Source organism: Danio aesculapii, chromosome 7 (assembly GCF_903798145.1).
Source record: "Danio aesculapii chromosome 7, fDanAes4.1, whole genome shotgun sequence".
NCBI classification, from domain to species: domain Eukaryota; kingdom Metazoa; phylum Chordata; class Actinopteri; order Cypriniformes; family Danionidae; genus Danio; species Danio aesculapii.
Window position 1 is genome coordinate 54,272,030 of NC_079441.1, and position 23,296 is coordinate 54,295,325.

Genomic DNA, 23,296 nt, shown 5'->3' on the forward strand with positions numbered 1-23,296 from the left:
ACAGCTACAGTAAATAAAATTTTTAATGGTGCACAACCTTGCGTACAAATAAAACACAAATTTAAATTGACAGTAAATATTTTACATTCACAAACAGCTACATTAAATACTGCGTTAAAGGTAACACTAAAAAAAATAGGGGCATTTTGATTAAAACACAAGACAATGTGATTTAATAAGCTGCTGATTTGTCTGCATTTTGTTGATATTATTTTTATAAGTGCACGTGTTGATTTGGTTTTCTTCAATGTATTGCAGCTGTCAAAGTATATTATGTCAGTTACATTCAGCTGTTAGCATTCAGCGCTTCTGCACCATGGTGCCTCTGCAGCTCTGTCATCTAAACAATGGCCTCAGACGCATATAAACCAAGAAAAAGAAATGGCTCTCATCTGGCCAAGAGTGTAAAATGCTGATACACTAATAGAGGTAGACCGAAGCCATCAAAACCTCAAAGTCATTAAGATAAACTAATTACTCAGTTCCTCAGTTGGCTAAGATATTGTAGCACAGCCCCATCCTGTCTTGTGTTGTGTTAAACATTTCCCCCCAAGCAGCAGCAGGCAAGCCTTGCCTAATGTGCTCCATATGGCAGGCAACAAAACTAGTATGACTATGACAGAGGAATTAGCATAGCCTTGTTCTGTCTAACGAAATTTCAGACATTCGCCTTGCCCTTGGCAACACACATATGCAAGGTTCAGGAAGGACAGAACCAGCTTTTTGAGAGGGTAAGAGGCTGATAAAGCAGTCACTGCAGAGAAGGGCTCCATTAACTTCCCTTAGTGATAAAAATCAGAGGGTACAAAGATTGCTACAATTTGTGCCATCAGACAAAATTGGCCATCAGGCCTTTTTATGCAAACACTATTTGTTCCTGAAGCTAAAATAACTGACGATGAAGTAAGGTTTTTATCATAACAAAAACAGAGCTGTGACAACCAGAGCTGATAATTCCTCGAATTGACAAATGAGCTGAAACTCCTTGAAGTTTTCCAGCTGCTCTCAGTATTAGGTTTTAGAGGTGACAATCACATTTCTTGACAGCTCTCGGAGAGATTTAGTGTAGTGATGAATATTTATATGGCAATGTTTACGTGTTTGGTGTTGGTGCTAACTTTTGCTGCTCTGCTGCTTGGGTTATTGGTGCAGAGCAAGTACAGTGACCTGCTACTGACACTATTTTTCACAGACATGATGTCTGATAAAATAACACACTGCTGCAAACATAGCACAATGTAACCTCCATAGCAGATCTATATACAGGTGGAGCTGAGGAGGAGAAGGATTTCCAAAAATGTGCTGCAGATTGCTAATGAAAATGACACTGACCCTGTTCACACCTGTTATTAAGATTTGTTTTCGTCGATCTGATCACTAATGAACAATGCTTAGTACAGTACATATCTGAAGGTGCTGTGAAATATTTTCTACCACTATCAGAGGTAGTTGAAAACCCATTTGACCGGATGGCTTTAACAGTGTGATGATTTAACATGTAGTTGAATGTGTTCAAATATCTGCTAAACACTGCCTGCTGAGCTCATTCTGAAACTCAGTGGGACGTGCTGCTGAAACACACTGGAGGCCGATTTAAACTTTGTTGTTGATAATCTGGCTTTTGTATTAAAGGTGAAATAAATCTCTCAACAGTCCCAATATGTTTAATCTTTTTTCTTTCACAAAAATAAAAAGGGCTATGTATCTGACTGCAAAATAGATTTTTGAAATATGACTGTTTCATTTTCTCCAAACAGTAGCTCTCACGTAGCACCCCTGAACTAATGTTTTTAATAAGATACAGGTTTGTGAATATTTTATTTCATGTGCAAAATCATTTTAATGTACATTTAATATATTTATTTTAATGCAAAGTAGAGGTCTGCATTCCAGCAAACCTGCATTCCGTGAGCTGCGGGACCCAACCATAGACTGTAAAAGATATGGACGTAGTATTCGTGACATCACCCATAGGTTTCTGAACACTGCAAAAGAAGCTACAAGTAGGCGCGGCCAACCGTCGCCATTTTCTTCGCGCGTCATCGCACCCACGGCGGGATACCAAACAAGGGCAAAGAGGCGGGGAGTGAGCGGAGCAGACACCTGCTGGCATTTTGCTTGGACCTGGCTTAGACAGACTTTACTTTGGGAAAACGCTTAATACTTTATTACCTGTGACTCGTTTGTGTTCTGACCACATTTGCTTGGTTGTACACAACATCAATAAAGTGTTTAGACTTTTAAAAACACTGTAATACAGTGAGCCACTAAACATTGTTCTTATGTTTTTCTACAGGAGGAAATTGCGAATTACTTCCAAACACTTCAGATATAGTCTGTGTTAGTAAATGCAAGGCTTTTGATGAAATCCAGCATAACACTGTATGACAACGCTTCAGATGACTGTTTTAGAGCCTACAGCTAACCAGTCTGTCAGATTCTGAAGTGCTTTACAGCTCTAAAGAAATTTGAAATGATAAATAATCTTAAATAAAACAAATACATTTATAGAGATGGTGTATAAGTATATAACTTTACTCACATGGGAAAAGGAGGCCACGTGAATGGTTTGTGAGCACAATTAAGTGCACACAGCATGCCATATCATCTGACTGACTGTGTAAAGCCACATAAAACAACACAAAAATATGATGAATATGCCGAGTTCAACGGCTAATCTGCAGAAGTCAGCTGAGGTGAAGTGATGGCGACCAGCGAGACCTAGCTGTCACTCAAATGGTCACGCCCTTAATTATGCAAACTTAATATAACCTAATATGAAGGAAATGGATGAGTTTTTTAAAAAATCACCCCCCTCATAGTTGTCATGAAGGGTAATATTAGCTATATGAACCAAAATCGTTCTTTGTACCAGGCTGTAAACACCTTTTTTTCTGCTGTAAAGTTGGCCATTCTAACAGTGGGCTCAATTGAAATTTGCTCCATATGGAGCCAGGACTAGCGGAATTTCGATGAATTGCAGTTTCAGTTACTTCCGTATTGGCTTCCCGAGGGAGAGCGGGAGGTTGCCGCTTGGACCCAACCAGATTTCTTGCAGAGCAAGAAAAAAGGAGAAAAAAATATTGTAAATGGGCAGCGAGTGAACAAAAGATTGTTGCAGTTGGGTGCGGAATAAAATCTGGTGGGAGCAAGGCTATAAAAACAGTCCTGTGAAGACCGTAACATTTAGGGATTTGATAAAAGCCTTGATACAAGTGGATGATACATGATTGGTCTTTTCACATGATCATTTTTGGTCTTTTGCATAATGTTTTATTATTATTATTTAATTAATTTAATTACTTTCTAAGTTCTAAAACTGTTAAATGAATGATTTTTAAAGCACATAGGCTACATGTTAAAACTGTAAAACAGAATAAAGTCTGTAAGCCTAATACGCATGAAGTAGCCTATTTCATGAAGTGTGTTTAATTGATCTGGTTTCTTTTTATATGATTGTAATTTTGTTAAAATTTTTTTGCAAAACTTTTTTTTTTTGTTTTTTGTAAATTATGAAATTTGCACTGTTTATTGCAGCATTAGTTTGAAAGAGCAGAGAAAGCCCACAGATTCCCTTATCAGAGAAATGGTTGAAAGTGGTCGAAAGAAATACATTTAAATGCTGCATGTGGATGCCAATGTGTCTCCATTGTTTAATTGTGATTGAATCAACAAAAAATGTGTCTTAATACCAGGTATAAACAGAGCAATTTAAATTTATTTAAATGAGTATTTAGATTTTTGAATGATTTTTGAGTATTTAAATGTTGAGAAACAAGCTCATTGGGTACTGAGGTGACAGCAACTAATCACCTGTGCCATGTATTGTAGCTATAAGCAGATTGCAAAGAACTTTTCAGCCCGGATGCCCAGTAGTTTCCTGTTTTAAAAACATGAGTGAATTCACTAAATTATTATTCTCTATCTGCTTCTCAATTTAGAGCCTGCAGCTTTTGAAGGACGTGGATTATGATAGTGTGTCCTTTGACGACAAGGAAGCACTGTGAAACGAGATAGTCTGACCTACAGAGGACTGATTTCTTTGCCTAGTAATTATTGTAGCTGTCATTGATATGTGGCTTTAATGTGTGTACTTTTGTCCAACTTATTTAAATGTAAAACTAGGTTCAAAAACTCTCTAAATATGTAACTCTTGGTCCATTTATGAACCCATTTAACATATACAGACTGTCTGTAAAACTGCTCCTTAGTATGATACGTAAAAAATTTAAGTTGCAAAGTTGTAAAGTCGAAACGTTTTAATTGTCAGATATACAAATAACCTGAAATGCTATACATCCATTGAAAAGTGGAGTCTAAAATTTTCTTTAAACATACCTTGCTGTCATAAGTGCAAAATGAAGGCTATCTGATAGAGCTCCAGTATTGGTTATATTCTTCATTACTCGATAATAAAGGCCGCATTTAGAGGACACACTTGAAGGGGTCTTCAAATTAAGACAACCTTCAACCTCCCATGACTGACACGAGGCCACCATAGCTACATCCTCGTTTGGCATGTTTGGAAAAAAAGCAATATTAAAGTGACCAGAGACTCATTATAGTCACTGATTTTAACTAAACCAACCAGAGGTGTCAGGTTATGATTATTTTTGGAAGGCTGCAAAGCACACTCTTGTGTTGCCATGGCCTCTTATTGGAAGTAACACTTATAAGCATCATTGTATAGTGGCTCAGAAAGTTTAACCCTTTCACACACAAGTTTTAAATATTTAAACTGATGGCCCAGTGTGGGTTTCTAAAACATGAACATTGTTTAGAATATATCACTTTAATGTTTCAAAGGCAATGTGTCAAGTTTATCACGACACAGTGCAACATGATGATTTATCCATATATTTTTTGTTTCTATTTTCCTTTTCTTCAAATACATACCACATCCTAATTAAAGTGTGAGACAGCTCATAATCTGATTCTCAAATATTTTTAAGAACAGTTTAATTACATTAATATAATTAGATTCATAACGGGTGTTAGACGCCACTATGTTAGTCTGCATTTCAATTGAGAGATTAGAGCTGCTGGATTTACAACATGTTAATTCATCACCTTATTCTGAAATACATGAATGTATGTGGCTGTTTAATTTGAAGACGTAGGGTGTAAACATACTTGTAAACTAAACCGTGTGTATATAATATGAATAAAGTGCATCTATTGATTATGTTTAAAAATAATTATTATTGCTTCTCCCATTATCATTATTATTCCCATCATTTCCCATGCACAATTATTATTGCCATCTCCCATCATCAACTCACATCATCATCTTATAAACCATAAATGTTATGTTTTGCTTGCCTAGTACTTGTATTTAATGTGTATTTAAATGTCTGGAATTTAAAATAAACACAATTTTTTTTGAAACACTGATACATTTCACAGCCTAGTTTACACCGGTGTGATTGTATGCTCCATCAACCAGCCTAGACTGATCACACTGGTGTTATTGTATGATCCATTGACCAGCCTCGACTGATCACACCTGTCTGATTGTATGCTCCATTGACCAGCCTAGACTGATCACACCAGTGTGATTGTATGCTCCATTGACCAGCCTAGACTAATTACACTGGTGTAACTGTACCAAGCACCAACCTTGTACTCTCCTCACAAAGCCAATATGGAAATGACCTAAACTGCAGCTCATCGACTGACACCTCATTAAGACTGGCTTTAAAAGGCAGTTAATTCCATAGACTAACCATGATAAAATGCCCAGCAGAAAAAAAGTGTTTTACACAAAAATGGTTTGGTGTATATTTGGTGCATGCACATGTATATAGCTAATTTTGCCCTTCGTGACAACTGTAAGGGCTGAATTCTTCATTTATTTATATTAAGATTTAAAATTAAGTGTGTGGCCACTTGAGTCACAGGTATTTCCTGCTCTTCATCACAAAGACTTCTATTAATTTCAGCCAATGAACTTGGCTTTTATATTGTATTTGTACTTTTGTTTTATGTGGCTTTATGCAGTGTATTGCTTTCTGATTCACAATCATATATATATATAATTTGGCATGCTATTTACATAATTGTGCTCACAGACCATTCAACTGTGGCCTCCACTTTTCCAGTGAGTGATAATCTCACATAATTTGATTTATAAATGCATTTATATTATTTTAAATAATTTATATATTATTTAGAATTTTATTTAGAACTCTCCAAAAGCCCACTGGCTTATTAGCTGTAGGCTATAAAAGTCACCTGAAACGCTGCTTTGCCATGATTTCATAATTAGCCTAGCAAGAATCTTGCTTAACATGGCTCAATGCATTCATTGTTTTTAAAAGGCCAAACCTTCACACCATTATTGATGTAGTATACAACCAAGCACATGTAATCAGAACACAAGTAAGTAAGTACGCATTTAATAAAGTGCTGAGTGCTTCATCCAAAGAAAAACTGATCTAAGAGAAATACAACAAGACATCTCTGACTCCCGCCCTGCGTCTCTGCCATTTTTGCTTACCCAAGAGTGATGTGCGGTCGGCAAGATGACGAAATGACAAGATAGAGACAGTTGGCCCCACCCACTTGCAGGGTAATTTGAAAAAAAAAAAAAAAACTAAACTAAACTAAAAATCAGAAACCTGCGGGTGATGTCACAGAAACTACATCCATTTTTTACAGTCTATGAATTATACATGACAAAGGGTTGACTTGTAATAATTGAAGATAACGCAGACAAAACTCGGTTGTACATTCTAAGAATGCAACCAAATACAGAATCACAATACAAATATTCATAGCACAACCAAATAAAGTAACACACTGCAAATATTTACAACAAAGCCAATTACAGAAACATGCTGCAAATATTCACAGATATTGTACATTATATTTCAGTACCTTGTTCCTTGCAGTGCAATATAGAAGAGACACAGTTTAAAAACTGGCAATATCATATTTGAGGTTAATAGCACATGACCATTGACAGTACATATGTTTTTTATTAAAAAAAGCCATGTTCCATTAGATTCTAAGCTCGAAAATTACATAAAAAAAAAACAAAGCTATTGTTATACCAAGTTTTTCATAAATGTCTCAAAATTTCCTCCCACTCATCCCATTATTTGAATAGGAACAGAAAGAAAGAAAGAAAGAAAGAAAGAAAGAAAGAGGCATGATTATTAGCTTACTCAAGGAAGCGTGTGATGTATTCACGGCTGCACCGAGACCAGTTGGGTGGTGAAGTACCATACAGGAGCTGTGGAGACATGACGAAGGGCCTTTTCCCAATAGGCTCGCAGTCATTCCCGTTCCCATCATGCTGAATCCCAAAGCTGTGTCAGAAGAGCAAAAAAAACACAGTAAGAGAGTGAGAAGACACTGCTGGACTGACTTCTGGCCTGATTTCACATTGGCTCAAAAACTGGTAATTTAACCTCTGGCTAAACAAAACAAGGGTTGCAGTGTTGCGAAAAATAATGAATTTAGCTTCATATCATTCTTCATGTTGCATCTTCATTTAAAGCTTTCCCCACTATGTCCTTGGCCCTATATGTCCTTTTTTCTGTGTACTGTTATAGTAAATATAATTAGTTTCATAACTGTATGAAAACTGATAAAGCAATGGGGTATATGCACACAGTCTTTTAATTTTCAGTCAGCTACCTTCAGTCAGGAAACTTATGATACTGAAAAAAGTCACGTTAACCTCTCAACGGAACTTTATCATTGGCAAAAGTATAGGCTTGTTATTCATAGTTATTTTATACAAACCATAAGTGTTTTGTTTTGCTTCCCTAGTACTTTTGTGTATTTTGTCTGAAACCTAAAATAAACATTATTTGTTTGAAAACACTGATAGATAACACTGATAAAAACGTTTTTCTCTGACTCAGCAGCTGGTCATGTGACTAACTAAACATTCTAATCACACTGGTGTGATTGTATGCTTTAGTGACCAGTCTAGACTGATCACATCGATGTGAATGTGTGCTTAATTGACCAGCCTAGACTGATCACACTGGTGTGATTGTATGCTACAGTGACCAGACTAGACCGATCACACCGGTGTGATTGTATGCTTTAGTGACCAGCCTAGACCTAATCACACCAGTCTGATCGTATGCGCCATTGACCAGGCTAGACTGATCAAACTGGTGTAATTGTATGCTCTGTGACCAGCCTAGACTGATCACACTGGTGTGATTGTATGCTCCAGCGACCAGCCTAGACTGATCACACCGGAGTGATTGTGTTGTACTGTTGTTACTCAAAGCACATAGTTCAGTAAAGCTAAATATTATTTCAGAATAAACCTCACTGAATGTTCGTTTTTCACACAATTAATAGTGTGGGAATCTGAGAGATTCAAAAAATACTGTATATCTAAATATTCAGTCCCACTTTATATTAAGTGTCCTTATATGTACTTACACTGAAATGAATCACAATGTACTTACTGTGCAAATAAAAAATACAAAAATAGTAAATAGCTATGTAAAATGCTTTTACATTGCACTTATGATTGATTAAACACGTGCATGTAATTATATTTTTATTTACACAGTTCACCAACCCTTACACCTTAACCCACACCTAAACCTGTATATCACCAAACCTGTCCCTAACCCTACACGTATCCCACCTCACGGGCACCAGAAGTGTTCTGCAATACATTATGAACACAGTAAGTACATTGTACTTATTTCTTGATGCAAGTACATAGCATTTAATGCCACTTAACAGTGGAACTAAATATTCAAATAAAGGTTGTCCAAATTGAATTCTTAGCAAAGCAAATAAAAAAAAAATAGCTTTGATAATTTTTTTTAAGGATATTAACAAAATGTCTTCATTGAACATGATCTGTACTTGATATTCAAATGATTTTTGCATAAAAAATAAATATTCTCACAGACAAATATTGAGCTGCAAAGAGCAAGTTTGTATTGTTTTGTATTTGCAAAAGTGTATATTAGGTGATATTAATACTTCATGAAGGAGGTCACAGATATGTGCACCTTAGTATTACATTCAATAACATTTCATTATAAAACTGCTATTTTAATTATATCTCGACATAAGTGCAAAAACTGCATTAAGTTGAACTTTTTATATGTAAGTATTGATAGTTATGCCTAATCACTTTAATTAAATCAATAGGATTTAATCATTTTGCCACTGTTGTTGATTGTAGTGTTTATTATAATAATGGGGCGACGCACTGGCGCAGTAGGTAGTGCTGTCGCCTCACAGCAAGAAGGTCGCTGGTTCGAGCCTTGGCTGGGTCATTTGGCATTTCTGTGTGGAGCATGTTCTCCCTGCGTTCACATGGGTTTCCTCCGGGAGCTCCGGTATCCACCACAGTCCAAAGACATGCAGTACAGTTGAATTGGGAAGGCTAAATTGTCCGAGTGTGAATGAGTGTGTATGGATGTTTCCCAGAGATGGGTTGCAGCTGGAAGGGCATCCACTGTGTAAAACATGTGCTGGACAAGTTGGCAGTTCATTCCGCTGTGGCGGAAGATTAAAAAAGGGACTAAATGAATAAATGAATAAATTATAATAATGTATATGTAATAGGCATCTCTGTTAAGAAAAATATAACTGTAATTGAATTTATTTTAGGACGGCACCACAATTTGCTCAATAAACCACTGTACAGAAAATATACTGAACCATGACTTCAAACCTGAGCTACATGGCAAACCATCATTTTTTTGTGAAGCGTTACACCCCAGGAAAACGTTTTGTCCTATATTACAAAGACTGCTGTTTCAGCGATAGACAGAAACACAGATCACTAGAGACACTTTCTGAACCATTTACTAGGCTGACTTTTATGAGTCCCGCTGTGCTTGACTGTTTATCATGATATCATTGTTTATATTTCTATGTGGTGTGACCGCAAACATTTATAAAAGGCATGTGCGCCAGACCATATGGCACGAGTTCAAACAAGCTCTAAGTCTTTATTATGGCTTCCTACAAATCATTCAATTATATATATATATATATATATAATTTTGCACCTATATCTATTAGTCTTCACAATCAAGACTTGCATAATGGACTGGAACAAACACTGATGTATTACAAATTATTTCTTATTATCTCATAAGGAACTACATACAATAAATCACTCAAATGTGAATGAAATATGGCTGGAAAGATATTGCCAGGAAAACTAGCAACTTTATAGCTGTAATTGGTACCAGAAAGCATTGCAATTTCACAATCATGCCAATAAAAGAAACGGGTTTAGCTTTATACAAAAAAAAAAAAAAAAAAGAAAGAAATAAGAGAATATGCAACCTGTAATGGACTTGTGCTCCCTGCAGTAAAATGTGTTACTGCACTGTGTTTGCTAACAGCACAGAGCTAATGCATGTTTCATCAAAGTCACCTTGGCTTTGTGAACCACACAAAATAAGCAATTTCCATATGCAACACTGTCTAGTTTTGGTTGAGGTCTGCAGTCTGTATCAATTTTCAAAATCTGGTCAAGAATATATATACATTTGAAGGCAGAATTATTAACCCCTCTTTATTTCTTTCCTCAATTTCTTTTTAACAGAAAGACAATTTATTTCAACCCATTCTTTCTAAAGTTGAATTCTAATCATTTTTTTATGCTTGATGACAATACATAATAATTGACTAGATATTTGTCAAGATACTAATAATCACCTTAAATTGCAATTTAAAGGCTGAACTAGGTTAACTAGGGAAGTTAGGGTATTTAGGCAATAAATTGTATAATGATGGTTTGTTCTGTAGACAATCAAATAAACATATTGCTTAAAGGGGGCTAATGATTTTGAACTTAAAATGGTTTAAAAAAATTAAACTGCTTTTATTCTAGCCGAAATTATACAAAAAAGACTTTTTCCAGAAGAAAAAAATATTATAGTTAATACTGTGAAAAAAATCCTTGCTCTGTTAAAGGTGCAGTAGGTGATTTGCCACAATGCTAGCCTGTTAGCATAAATCTCTGAAACACTGTCTCTCCCCTGCCACCCAAAGCCACGCCTCCTGAAAACACGAGCGTGCGCACCTTAAAGATGACAGCAGAACCCTCTCTCATGTGTTAAGCTAAAGCTAAAGCTTGGCCGGCGGTGTGCAGGAATTACACTCATTACTAAGCCATACTTACATGCTATTTCTGACCGAATATTCAGAGTAGCAGTAAACAATATAGGGAGCGAGTCACAGCTTGTCATTGTTCAAAAATAAACCAATATGAATAGAAAACCAACTTCAGCTCCATAAAGCAGACTATGGGCGGTATAGCGCTACTGACTGATGTTTTGTTGTTAAACTAAATAAAATCTACATTATCGATGCTGTAAAAGGCCTCATATGAAACTGAAAATATTCACATTCATCATTTGCCAGAAGATTTCATTGGCTGAACAACACCTCTGTGCATATAACCCATTCATAACAACTTAATCTACATCAGCTCTGCGTGACTAAAATAGTTTTAAACAGAACATTACCTGTCGCCGTTCCTCCAGTGTGCAAAAAAACTCCAATATTCATTCAGGATTTTTCAAAAAGTTTGGATTCAGCATGTTTTTATCGCTCTCTCTCTCTCTCTCTCTCTCTCTCTCTCTCTCTCTCTCTCTCTCATGAACGCGCAGCATGTGTATGCATAAACGGCGGAGCTGCCTACAAACAGATGCGCACTAGTTCAAATGACAGACAGTTTGAGCTACTTATCAGAATTATGGGAGATATCGGCCTGACAATATTTTGATTGGATAAACATTTTTTTAGTCTTATGCCTTACCCAGAGTTTAAAAATACATATAAATACATTTAGATCATTTACTTTAATCAGTACTATTGGAATGTGAAGAGACTTACAACCAGCACAACAAAAAATGTTTCTGAAGACAATCACCTACTGCACCTTTAAACATCATTTGTGAAATATTTGAGAAAGAAAATAAAATTCATCCACTGTAAAACCCTCAAAGATATTTGAGAAAACCAATGGCAACAAACGATTTAAATTCAAAAACTTATCCTAATGAGTACTGTGAACTTAATCCATTTGAGTAAATGAGGAAATTTGAGCACAGAAAACCCAATAAATGAAGAGAACTCAAACCAACTGAGTACTGTAAAGCTCAATAAGTTAAGGTAACTCAAACTGTTTGAGGAAACCGACTGCTGGAAACCATTTGAGTTAAAAAAAACAAGTCTACATGAGTACTGTGAACTTACTCCATTTAAGTTGAAGTTATCAGGTATTTAATTAACTTCAACACTGAGTTCAAAACTTTTTTCAAATGAGTAGAATTAACTTTCAGTCAATTTTAAGTTAACTACACTTATTTAATTTGATAAAGTTGACTGTTGGGGTTTACAGTGTAGGAGGGCTAATAATTTTGACTTCAACTGTATATTTAATTTATTAGAAAGATGCATAATAAAAAAATATACCAAAAAAAAACAACTAAAACACATGAATCATGAAAAGTCTTACTTGTGGCCGAGTTCGTGAGCGATAGTGAATGCCAGCGGCAGGCCCGTGTCTTCATTGATGCTGCAGCTGCGATGAGGTTGACACATTCCTGCCACATGAGACAGTCCCAGTGTCTCACATGGCTTATTAATGGCAGCACAAATGTCTTTTCTAGGTCATGGAAATAACACATGCATTATATATGTTGAAGCAATGTAAAACTGGTTATAATTAGATGTCATATGCTGTACACGCTGTAAAAATGAAGGGTTCCACACAAATTCAAGTTGTGCCAACACAAATCAATTACGTTAACACATTTATTTGGATTGGACATAAAAGAGTTAGGTTGTCCTAAACAAAACTCAATAATTGTGTTTTTTCAGCTTAAATAAGTAGTATGAACAAGCAGCAAAAAATACATTTTTGAACACATTACCTAGTAATCAGTACAGCCACGTCATGATGGATTGGATGGTCATCGTCTTTCATATTGATGTTTTTCTGCCACTTACAGAAGCTGTGCAGACTGTTGTCTGCATGATGGGTGATTTTCAAATCCTCCTGATAATAGATAATCATTGAATTAATAAATATTTAAAGTGTGAAATACAGCACAACCTACAATAAATGCTTAGATGTAATGACAAAAATAACATATAACACTCAATAAGGCCTTTTTTTAAATATGTGAAGTCATTCACTCATACACTACGGACAATTTAGCCTACCCAATTCACCTATAGAGCATGTGTTTGGACTGTGGAGGAAACCGAAGCACCCGGAGGAAACCCATGCGAGCACGGGGAGAACATGCAAACTCCACACAGACATGCCAACTGACCCAGCCGAGGCTCAAACCAGCGACCATCTTGCTTGAGGCAACAGCGCTATCCACTGCGCCGCCCCAATATGTGATGTCATCTAATAATTAAATCATGAATAGTAATGAAAATGCAATTTAAAAGAGAAAGAAGTAATTGGATTCCCAAGTTGAATTATAAAGTTTTAGCTAGACAATATAAAGAGCAATTCTGAAAGAGCCATTGTATTCAGTTAAAGGTAAAGCCATGTAAAAGTGAAATGGATTAACCCCGTTTTACACCATTTTAGAATGAAAACGATCTGCATCCACACTGGTGTTTCTCCCAGCGTTTCTGAACAATTCTCCGTCCACACTACAATGCAGAAAACGCACATCGCTTGACCACACACACACATTCTGGCATGCGATGCAGCGTATGTGGACATCTGAGCTCCAGGCAGTCGTCTACCCAGACTGTTCATCAAGGATCTACCGCTGGTATAATCTTACTATATCTGCAATATTTGTTAAACGTGATATTTTTGAAACTATTACTTGTTTTCAGGTAACGTGTTTTGGCTGAGCGCAAAGATATTAGTTGATGTAACCGTTTAGACTGATTCTGCATATTTGACTAATTGCTTGCATTTATTTCCTATATTGTATAAACGTATTGCATGTTATAGTTTTATAATGGGCATTATTGATTATTACAACTGATATTCAGCAAAAGAGAGGTTATGTTTTGTATTTTCAATGAATATGAAAGGAGGCAGTGATGTTTATAGGCTCCGTTTTGTTATAAATATGCATACAGTGAACTTGACGGTCATATAAATATGCAGCTACACGACGTCTCAACATTTTTGGTGTCTGTTAAGTTAATATCAAAATGAAAATAGGCAGTTCCTTAAATCATGTTTTCATTTTATTGTTAAGATAGTGTAACAGCATGGCCAGGGTATGTGAATGATGTTATAAAGTACACTGTTGTTCCCTTTGAAGATTTACATGTCTTTGAAGACGTGTCCTCAGGAGTTTGTTTTCCATATCAAACTTGTGAAGTCTGAACTTACAAGGAGAGGATGCAAGACTGAACTGTGTGTAGGCTACTTAATATTGAGGAAAAAGCTCCAATCAGGTGAATGTCTGCAGCCCTGCCTCCATTGTCAGACATATCTGTTTTCCCTATCCATACTTATACAGAGCAGCAGCATTTTAAAACAAAAACGGCCTCTCCAGCGTTTTCAAAAAGCTCCGACGTAATGTGGACGGATGGCGCAACTATAGCAAAACTTATGCGTCTTCAAACTAAAACGTATTAGTGTAAACTGGGCCTGAATGAACTGAACTGAAATGTTCACAAAATAGTGAACATCTCAGCCATGTTTGACATATTGCTCACACTTTACAATAAGGTTAACTCCACATCTAACTATCAGGCACCTGTAGAGTTTATGCGTTCGAGTAAAACATTTACAAATAAAATGGACAGGTGCTTTTTAAAATGAATGATGGTGAATGAAAGTAAAACCGGTGAGCCGTCTGACAAATAAGTGCCCTTCTGAATCAGATCAGCAGGATGCCTTTCTGGATCTTTCACTTACTTCGAAGACACTACTGACTACATTTACATGAAAATATGTAATCTAGTTATTTGCGTTAATTGACAATAGTATAATTAAGGTGTTTATGTGAAGTGCTTTCATGTAAGAGTTTCCTGTAATTTTTGGTGACTTTAACTGCAGTTTGGTAGTTTCACATTCACTGATGAACATTTCATTCATGCCCCCGTGACAAACTGGGATATTAGACGCAAACAAGGAGTAAGGACTAGTGAGAGTGTTAAGGAATTTAATAACGCACGCCAAATGGAAAGAAAAATCTTCCGCAATGTGCGTGTGTGGATCTTGTCGGAAAATATGGCAAAAAATCCTACATGACGGTAATATGTAATATAATTGTGGTGACGATTGGGGTGTTTACTTTATGACTAAATGATGACATGACGATTGTGGTGTTTACTTCAATAATGCCACTAATATATGCATACTCCACGTCTTAATTCCATTTCTGTTTAGTTCAGTTGTGACTTTAGTTGCATTAAGGTAATCAAAAATCGCTGTTTCAAGCATATGTAGACCTACAGTTCAAACTTCATTTTTAACTGAATAAGCAGTTAGTAAACACAAGTACATCTTATTGAACATTATTTATTTTCATCATCAATTATCATAGTAGAACAGTTTCTCAAGCAGTTTGTGATGCATTTTGGAAACAGGAGATGAGCCCCTGGTCTAATGGGCCATCTGGCTAGAGAAACCCGTTCTCATAGACTTTACTTTTAGTCATTATTTTGGTAGCACACATATTCTCTATGCCTTCGGCAGAATTCAAATGAGCCATTTTAATTCCAAGATTACAGTGAGATTAATCTAGATAAAAAAAATTAATCTATGCCCACCTATAGTTTTAACTAATATAACATACATATAACATACATATAAACAACTCTAAACCCTTTCCCATGATGCACATGGCTATAGTGCTGTGGGCCAGGTCATCACAATATTGAGCTTCTGTTTAATATGCATGCACTAGCCTGTGTGAGTAACCCTAAAATTTTACATTGGTCAAAATAAATATTTCTTAGTTAAGCTCAAAAACATTTATTTTTAACTGTTTTGAACTTAACTTACTTGAAAAAATAAAACTAATAATATTCAACTGAAATGAAAGATACATTTTTAATTTGATAAAGTACAGCTTGAAATATTTTTTAGAGTTTTAATAAACAATTAACTATAGGACTTCTAGCTCAATAAACTACTAATTTGCTGATTGTTAACAGCTGAATAGTGAGGTAGTATGTGGGTTTGGGTATGCAGTAAAATTAGAGATTTACAGTAGAATGGGTTGCAGATGGCATCCACTGACATATGCTGGAATAGTTGGTGGTTCATTCCGTTGTGGCGAACCTTGATAAATAAGGAACTAAGCTGAAAGAAAATGTATGAATGAATAAATGCACTTTGATGCATGAATGTACTTTGAAGAACATTGTAATGAAGTACTAAACAATATCTTAATAATAGGTACTAGGCAATAAACCACTATTTAATAGTGAGAATTGGTCCCTATACTGTAAGTGTTACCATTACTTTTTGGGGTCTGATATCCACTATCCCTGCACATGTTTTAGAAAGTCAGCAAATTGCAAAGATGCCTGGACCAGTTAGTTTTACCAATAAACAACCATTGCATATTAACACATAGGGCTCTATTTCAATGATTTAGGCAAAAAGTCTAAAGTGCATGGTGCAAAAGCATTAAGTGTGTCCGAATCCACTTTTGCTATTTTAAGGATGGAAAAACGCTTTGCGCTCAGGCGCATAGTCCAAAAGGGTTGTGCTTATTCTCCTAATGAGTTATGGGTGTGTTTTGAGCATAACCTGCATTAAACCAATCAGAGTCTCCTCTCCCATTTCCTTTAAGAGTCAGTTGTGTCGCGCAATGGCACATTTGCTATTTACATGGCGGACTTTGTAAGTGTAAAAACTGAATGCTTCACTAGCAAGAAAACAGTTAAACAGACCATCTGCAGCGCAAGGATAAAGAACGAGCCTCCTCCATTCAGCCTCTTTACTTTCTCTTTCAACCCAGGCTCATTCTTTTTCTAACGTTTCTGGAGACCGCGAATTATGTAGGCGGGGATACATATGGCAGCATTTAATTTTTTTTAATTTTTTCTGTCGATTGGTCGGCCGGCCAGTCAGTCATCCAGTCATCCAGCCAGTCAGACAGACGCTCGGTCGACAGCGGCCCCTGGTGGGTTTACGCGAGAACAGCGCAGGTGCGAATGGCACTCGCAAGAGAAATTTGAGATACGAAAAAGCACACGCTGCGGCCTCTTGTGGATTCGCGAAAACAAAAACTTCCCGGGTGTTATATCCAAACACACGTCCTATTCTTATGCCCCATATGGTAATGCATAAGTCTTCAAAACCTGACAGGTTGACAAATCTAAGCTTGTTTATATAAAACAAATATAAATTTGCATATAATAAATAATACTGCTACTAATAATAACATTATGCAATCGCAAATTGCCATGAATTAACTGAAAAAAAGCTCTTTGAGACGAAGAAGGCATGGAGGCAGTGGTTTTTATAATTATGTAGAAAATAATAACTTTTGTAACATTTTAATCCTTTAATTGTTTTCATATGTAAAGATATTTGTGTATTGCTGTACATCCTGTATGTATTAAGCAATGTGTAAGCATTTGAACTCGCATAGGTGCATAACTAACGCACTCTACGCTGGACTTTAGACCTGCTTTTATTGTACGTACAGAACTTTACAAACCTTTTGCAAATTAATTAGTTTGAAACATCTGAATGTTTCTACCTAAAATAAAGCAATACACAAAATGTAAAGTAACCCTTTTCTGGCTTTTGTCAGTATTGTAGTACCTTCACTTTTCCATTGGTTAAAACAAGAAAGTTTTAGGACCTAGTTCTTTAGGTCTAATTCTTTTTGTGAAGATTTTTTAAAAATAAGTGCACAATAAGTTCGGCTGCACTGAAGCTTTACTGTCTAAATTATTCCTGCAAAAAGTGTGTGATGAGACTATTCAATAGACTCAGTAAATAGTTTCATCCTATCCTCATCCTATTTTGTTATGTAATTTGGTTTTGTCTTGCATTTCCTCTTGTTTGTCTTATCTTCCTCTTGTACTTCCTCTTGCTATGTGTTCATTTGTTGATGTTTCTTGTTGTTAATGGATGTTTTGCTGTATCCGTCGTCTCCTGACTGGTTTTCATGTATCATATGTTTTGTCTCATTGTGTGTTTCTCTCAGGAGACCTCATTGTTTGATTATATATAACCCTCATGTTACCATTGTCTTTGGCTTTTGGCTTTGACTGTATGCAACCTGCTGTTAGGTCAGCTTGTTCATGTCATTTCTGCGTAATGTATTTATGATGCATGCACATTTAGTCAGTATATTGACTTTATTCTTCGATGTGGAAGTGCGCTCGTTTTTGCGATTGTTTTAGAACTTCGGCCTCAGCTGCCTATGGGAGAAATGACTAGGATAAAATAATTGGCAGAAAACTGTCAAACTACTTGCTCTTCACACAAGTGTTTTCATGACTATACAGACAAAGTAAAATAATATAATAAGAAAACATCAGTTTGCAACATCAAGCAGCAAAACAAGCTGTTTTTAACGTTTATTAATAAATGGAAGTGAATGAGACCGAAAGTCTCGTGCCAAAAAGATTCCAATGGTTGTGCCCGCTCGTATGCGGAGAATAAGGTGAATACAAAGTTAATAGTTATATTTATAGTGATTTCTTATTTTTTACATTTTTGTCACACTTTAGTTGTTTTAAATCATCAAACTAATTTAAATATTAGTCAAAGATAACACATCACATTTTTATAATTAAGGGAAAACAAAATCCAAAAATGCACAGCGGTGTGAAAAAGTGTTTGCTCCTAAACATAAAACATAACTAAATAAAAAAACATAATGAATAATTTCGGTTTATCACACCTGAGTTTAATTCTCTAGCCACACCCAGGCCTGATTACAGCCACACCTGTTCCCAATCAAAAACACTTAAATAGGACCTGCCTGGCAAAGTTAAGTAGACCAAAAGTTCCTTAAAAGCTGGACATCATGCAGAGTCTCAAAGACATTCAAAAACAAATGAGAAAGAAAGTAATTGAGACCTACCAATCTGGAAAAGTCATTTCTAAAGTTTTGGGACTGCAGTGAACCACAGTAAGAGACATTATCTACAAATGGTAAAAACATGGAACAGTGGAGAACTTTCCTAGGAGTGGCCGGCTGACCAAAATTACCCCAAGTGCGCAGTGACAACTCATCCAAGAGATCACAAAAGACCCCACAACAACATCCAAAGAACTGCAGGCCTCACTTGCCTCAATTAAGGTGAGTGTTCATAAATCCACCATAAAATCAGTACTGGGCAAAAATGCTTTGCATGGCAAAGTTCCAAGATGAAAACCATTGCTATGCAAAAAGAACATAAAGGCTCATTGCAGTTTGGCTAGAAAACATCTTGATGATCCCCATGACTTTTAAGAAAAATATTTTGTTTTGAAACATTTTGGAAGGTTTGTGTCCCTTTTTGTGTGGCGTAAAAGTACACAGCATTTCAGAAATAGGACATCATATCAACAGAAAAATTGGGTGGTGTTAGTCTGATGGTCTAGGGCTGTTTTGCTGCTTCAGGACCTGGAATTTTTTATGTGATAAATGGATCCATGAATTCTGCTGTGTACAAAAAAAAAATCCTAAAGGAGAATATCCTGCTGAAGCAAACTTGTGTTCTGCAACAGGACAGTGATATACAGTAAAGCACATCAGCAAGTCCACTTCTGAATGGGTGAAGAAAAAAACTGAAGACTTTGGAGTGGCCTAGTCACAGTCCTGACCTGAATCGAATTTACATGCTGTGGCATGATCTCAAAAAGACAGTTCATGCATAAAACCCTCCAATGTGGCTGAATTACAACAATTTTGCAAGGATGAGTGAGCCAAAATTCCTCCACAATGCTGTAACGGACTCTGTGCAAGTTATCAAAAATCCTTGCTTGCAGTTGTTGCTGCAAAGGGTGGCCCAACCGGCCTACTAGAGAAAAAACTTTTAAAATTTATTCATAATTTTACTATTTTCTTTTTAATTGACAAGAGCTAGTTCATTTATTGAACTATTTATGCTTGAGACAGTCACACCATAGGGTAGTTTTGATATTTGGTTCAAAAATGTGAAAAATATTATTTAAAAAATATTCAAAAATTTTATTATTACAGTTTTTAAAACAAGAGGTCCATTGAAGACAAAAGTTTAACCATTTACTGCATAAATCTCATCATATGTCATCTAATACTAATTATTTTAACTTAAAGGGCACCTATTTTACCCCTTTTTACAAGATTTAATTTAATTTTCTTTTAAAGTCTTTTGTGTTTCCAGAATGTGTCTGTAAAGTTTCAGCTCAAAACACCCATCAGATTATTTATTATACCTTTCAGAACATTCAAATTTCCTGCTTTGAACACAATATAGCTGTTTTTGTGGCTCGTGCCTTTGTTAGTTCTCCCTGCCCACCGTTCCCACGTGCCTGTCAGAGTGTGCCTCAATCTCCGCCTCGGCTGTGTCAGATAAACATCTGAAGGATGCAGATCTTGGTAGCGTTTGTGAGAAAAAGGCCCAATGACAGAAAACATATCAAACCCATTTGACTTGTGTGGTGTTTTAAAGCAAGAAAAAGTTTAGATCAACTAAATATTGCTAGGTAAAACTGTGGTTATTGTGAGATGCGCTTTAAATCAATAAATCTAGCTGGCCGAGCTGTGATACAAACAAAATTCTATTGGTTATTTAAAAAAATTACAGGAGCTACTTGAATGTTCTACCATGTCTTTATGCTTCAGTTGAAATTTTTGCATACAGTGAACAAAGCTGCACATTTCATGGCGCTTCAGGGGACTTTTAACAGCTTCAGTTGACTGTTACACTTGGGAGCCTTTTACACAACGTTTACAGCCCAGAACAGTAAACCTTTCATACGTTTTGCCTATTTATTTACACTGAAGATGCATAAATTTGAAAATGGGTGGAAGTTTTTGAAAACGCAGCTGTTGACATGTCATGTAAACACTCGAAAACAAGTCTTTGAAAATGATGATGCGTGAGTATAGTCTGTGTTTAGAGGAGAGTGGATTAAAGGCAAGTGCGAAACACACACGACAGCAATGAAGGAATACATGGAATACTGTTAACGCTTCACATTTACTTCACTTCACAACCATCATGGGAGGCACATCATGCACATTTAAGGCAAATTTTACATACACACCAGCAAAGAGATACTGGCGGCATGTCATCACTTCCTTTCAGGGATTATTTTCTAACAAAGTGATAGCATTACAAACTGACCTGGCATGCCTAAAACAGTGTTTTTTGTTTTCGTATTTGTGTAAACGGAGATCTTTTTGAAAATGTTGTAGTACATTTTTTTTATAACACAAGGAAAAAAAATTCTGGTTAGGCTAAATTGTTGACGTGTAAATGTAGCCTCAGACTCCATTCAGGGGTCACAGTTGCTTATGTCTTTTCACATTAAACAGGCACTTGGCAGTGGGTATGAAGTATATGTGATGCACATGGGGGGTGGGGGGCGGGGGGTGTTACATTTTTTAAAAAAAACTTTTGAAATCATCTTTATTAAAAGTTTCGATCCGACTTTATATTGAGTGCCCTAAACTATTATGTACTTGCATCAAAAAATAAATACAATGTACTTACTGTGTTCATGATGTATTTGAGAACACTTGTGGTGCTTAAGTTGGGATACGGGTAGGGTTATGAACAGTTGTGGTGATATGGGTAGGATGACATGCAAGTATTTAATCAAGTATAAGTACGATGTAAAATTGTGTATTTACACAACAAGTACATTTCAAAAAATTATTAATTTTAGTGTAAGTACATATTAGTTAAAGCCATTTAATATGGCAATTTATAAGTGGGACCAAAGTTTTAAATAATAATAAATAAATATATTACGGTCATAATTAGAAACATTTTGAATGCATTTGTCTAATGTAAACTTTAGGTTTGTTATCAATATACAGTTGAAGTCAGAATTATTAGCCCCCCTGTTTATTTTTTTCCCCAATTTCTGTTTAATAGAGAGAAGATTTTTTTCAACACATTTCTAAACACAATAGTTTTAATAACTTATTTCTAATAACTGATTTATTTTATCTTTGCCATGATGACAGTACATAATATTTTACTAGATATTTTTCAAGACACTTTTATACAGCTTAAAGTGACATTTAAAGGCTTAACTAGGTTAATTCGGATAACTAGGCAGGATAGGGTAAATAGGCAAGTTATTGTAACCAATAACGATGGTATGTTCTTTAGACAATCGAAAAAATAGAGCTTAATGGGGCTAATAATTTGACCTTAAAATGGTCGTTAAAAAAGAAAAACTGCTTTTATTGTAGCTGAAATAAAACAAATAAGACTTCCAGAAGAAAAAAATATTATCAGACATACTGTGAAAATATCCTTGCTCTGTTAAACATCATTTGGGAAATATATATAAAAAAAATTATAATAATTCAAAGGGGGGCTGTATAGCAAAACAAATGAACCTATAGTGGGCTATAAGGTATAGTGTTTTTAGGTAAAAACCTCCAAACAACATCTTTTATGACAGTGTTGTGGGCCAGTTATTAATTTATGTCATTTCTATTATGTGCAGTGACACAGTAAACAGTTCAAATCTGTTTTGAACAATTGCGTTATTTACAGGAGTGGCAACCATATTTACAGAAAGTGTGTCTAAACAAACTGATTAACTAGTTGTTAACAAGTATTTAAAAGCACATCAGTGATGTGTCTCTGTTCTCCAGATGTGAAACCAGCAAAACAAACCAATGTCTTGACAATTGCTTTCTAAGTCTTTTGTATTTTCATGAGTTCAGCAGTCTGGAGGTTAATATTAATATTACTTTGAGTAAAAGTATCCAATAACAACTGAGCAAATAAGTGAATTTTTCCATGTTTCTTGCTTAAAGACACACAATACAAAATGCTGGGTTCAACACAATTGCTTCATGTTATCCCAACACAAATCTATTAAGCCGACATATGAGCTGAATTTTTATGTGGGACAACTTAATTGTTGTCCCACATAAAAATTCAGCTCATATGTCGGCGCAATAGCCTAGTCGGGGCGTCCTGAGTTTGAATCCTGGCTCGAGGACATTTCCCAACCCTACCCCCCTCCCTTACTCCAACTTCACTTCCTGTCTCATTACTGTCCTAATAAAGGCAAAAGGCCAGAAATTAATCTTTATTCAGCTCATTTGAAAAGCAGCACCAATCATTCTATGAGTGAATTATCATTCATTTATCTTCATAAACAAATCTCAGGAGTGACTCTTGTACACACAATATATTATAGAGTAGGTTAGAA

General features: G+C 35.8%; 1 protein-coding gene across 1 annotated transcript in view; it reads right to left on the reverse strand.

Moving 5' to 3' along the window:
* LOC130232338 (A disintegrin and metalloproteinase with thrombospondin motifs 7) overlaps positions 1-23,296 on the reverse strand; it is a 186,647-nt gene that overhangs the window by 131,987 nt on the left and 31,364 nt on the right. Inside the window, exons 6-8 of the mRNA XM_056462181.1 lie at positions 12,894-13,018; positions 12,476-12,625; positions 7,170-7,313 (exon numbers count right to left, since the gene is read on the reverse strand). Coding sequence (XP_056318156.1) covers positions 7,170-7,313; positions 12,476-12,625; positions 12,894-13,018 — 419 coding nt within the window. The remainder of the gene's footprint in view (positions 1-7,169; positions 7,314-12,475; positions 12,626-12,893; positions 13,019-23,296) is intronic.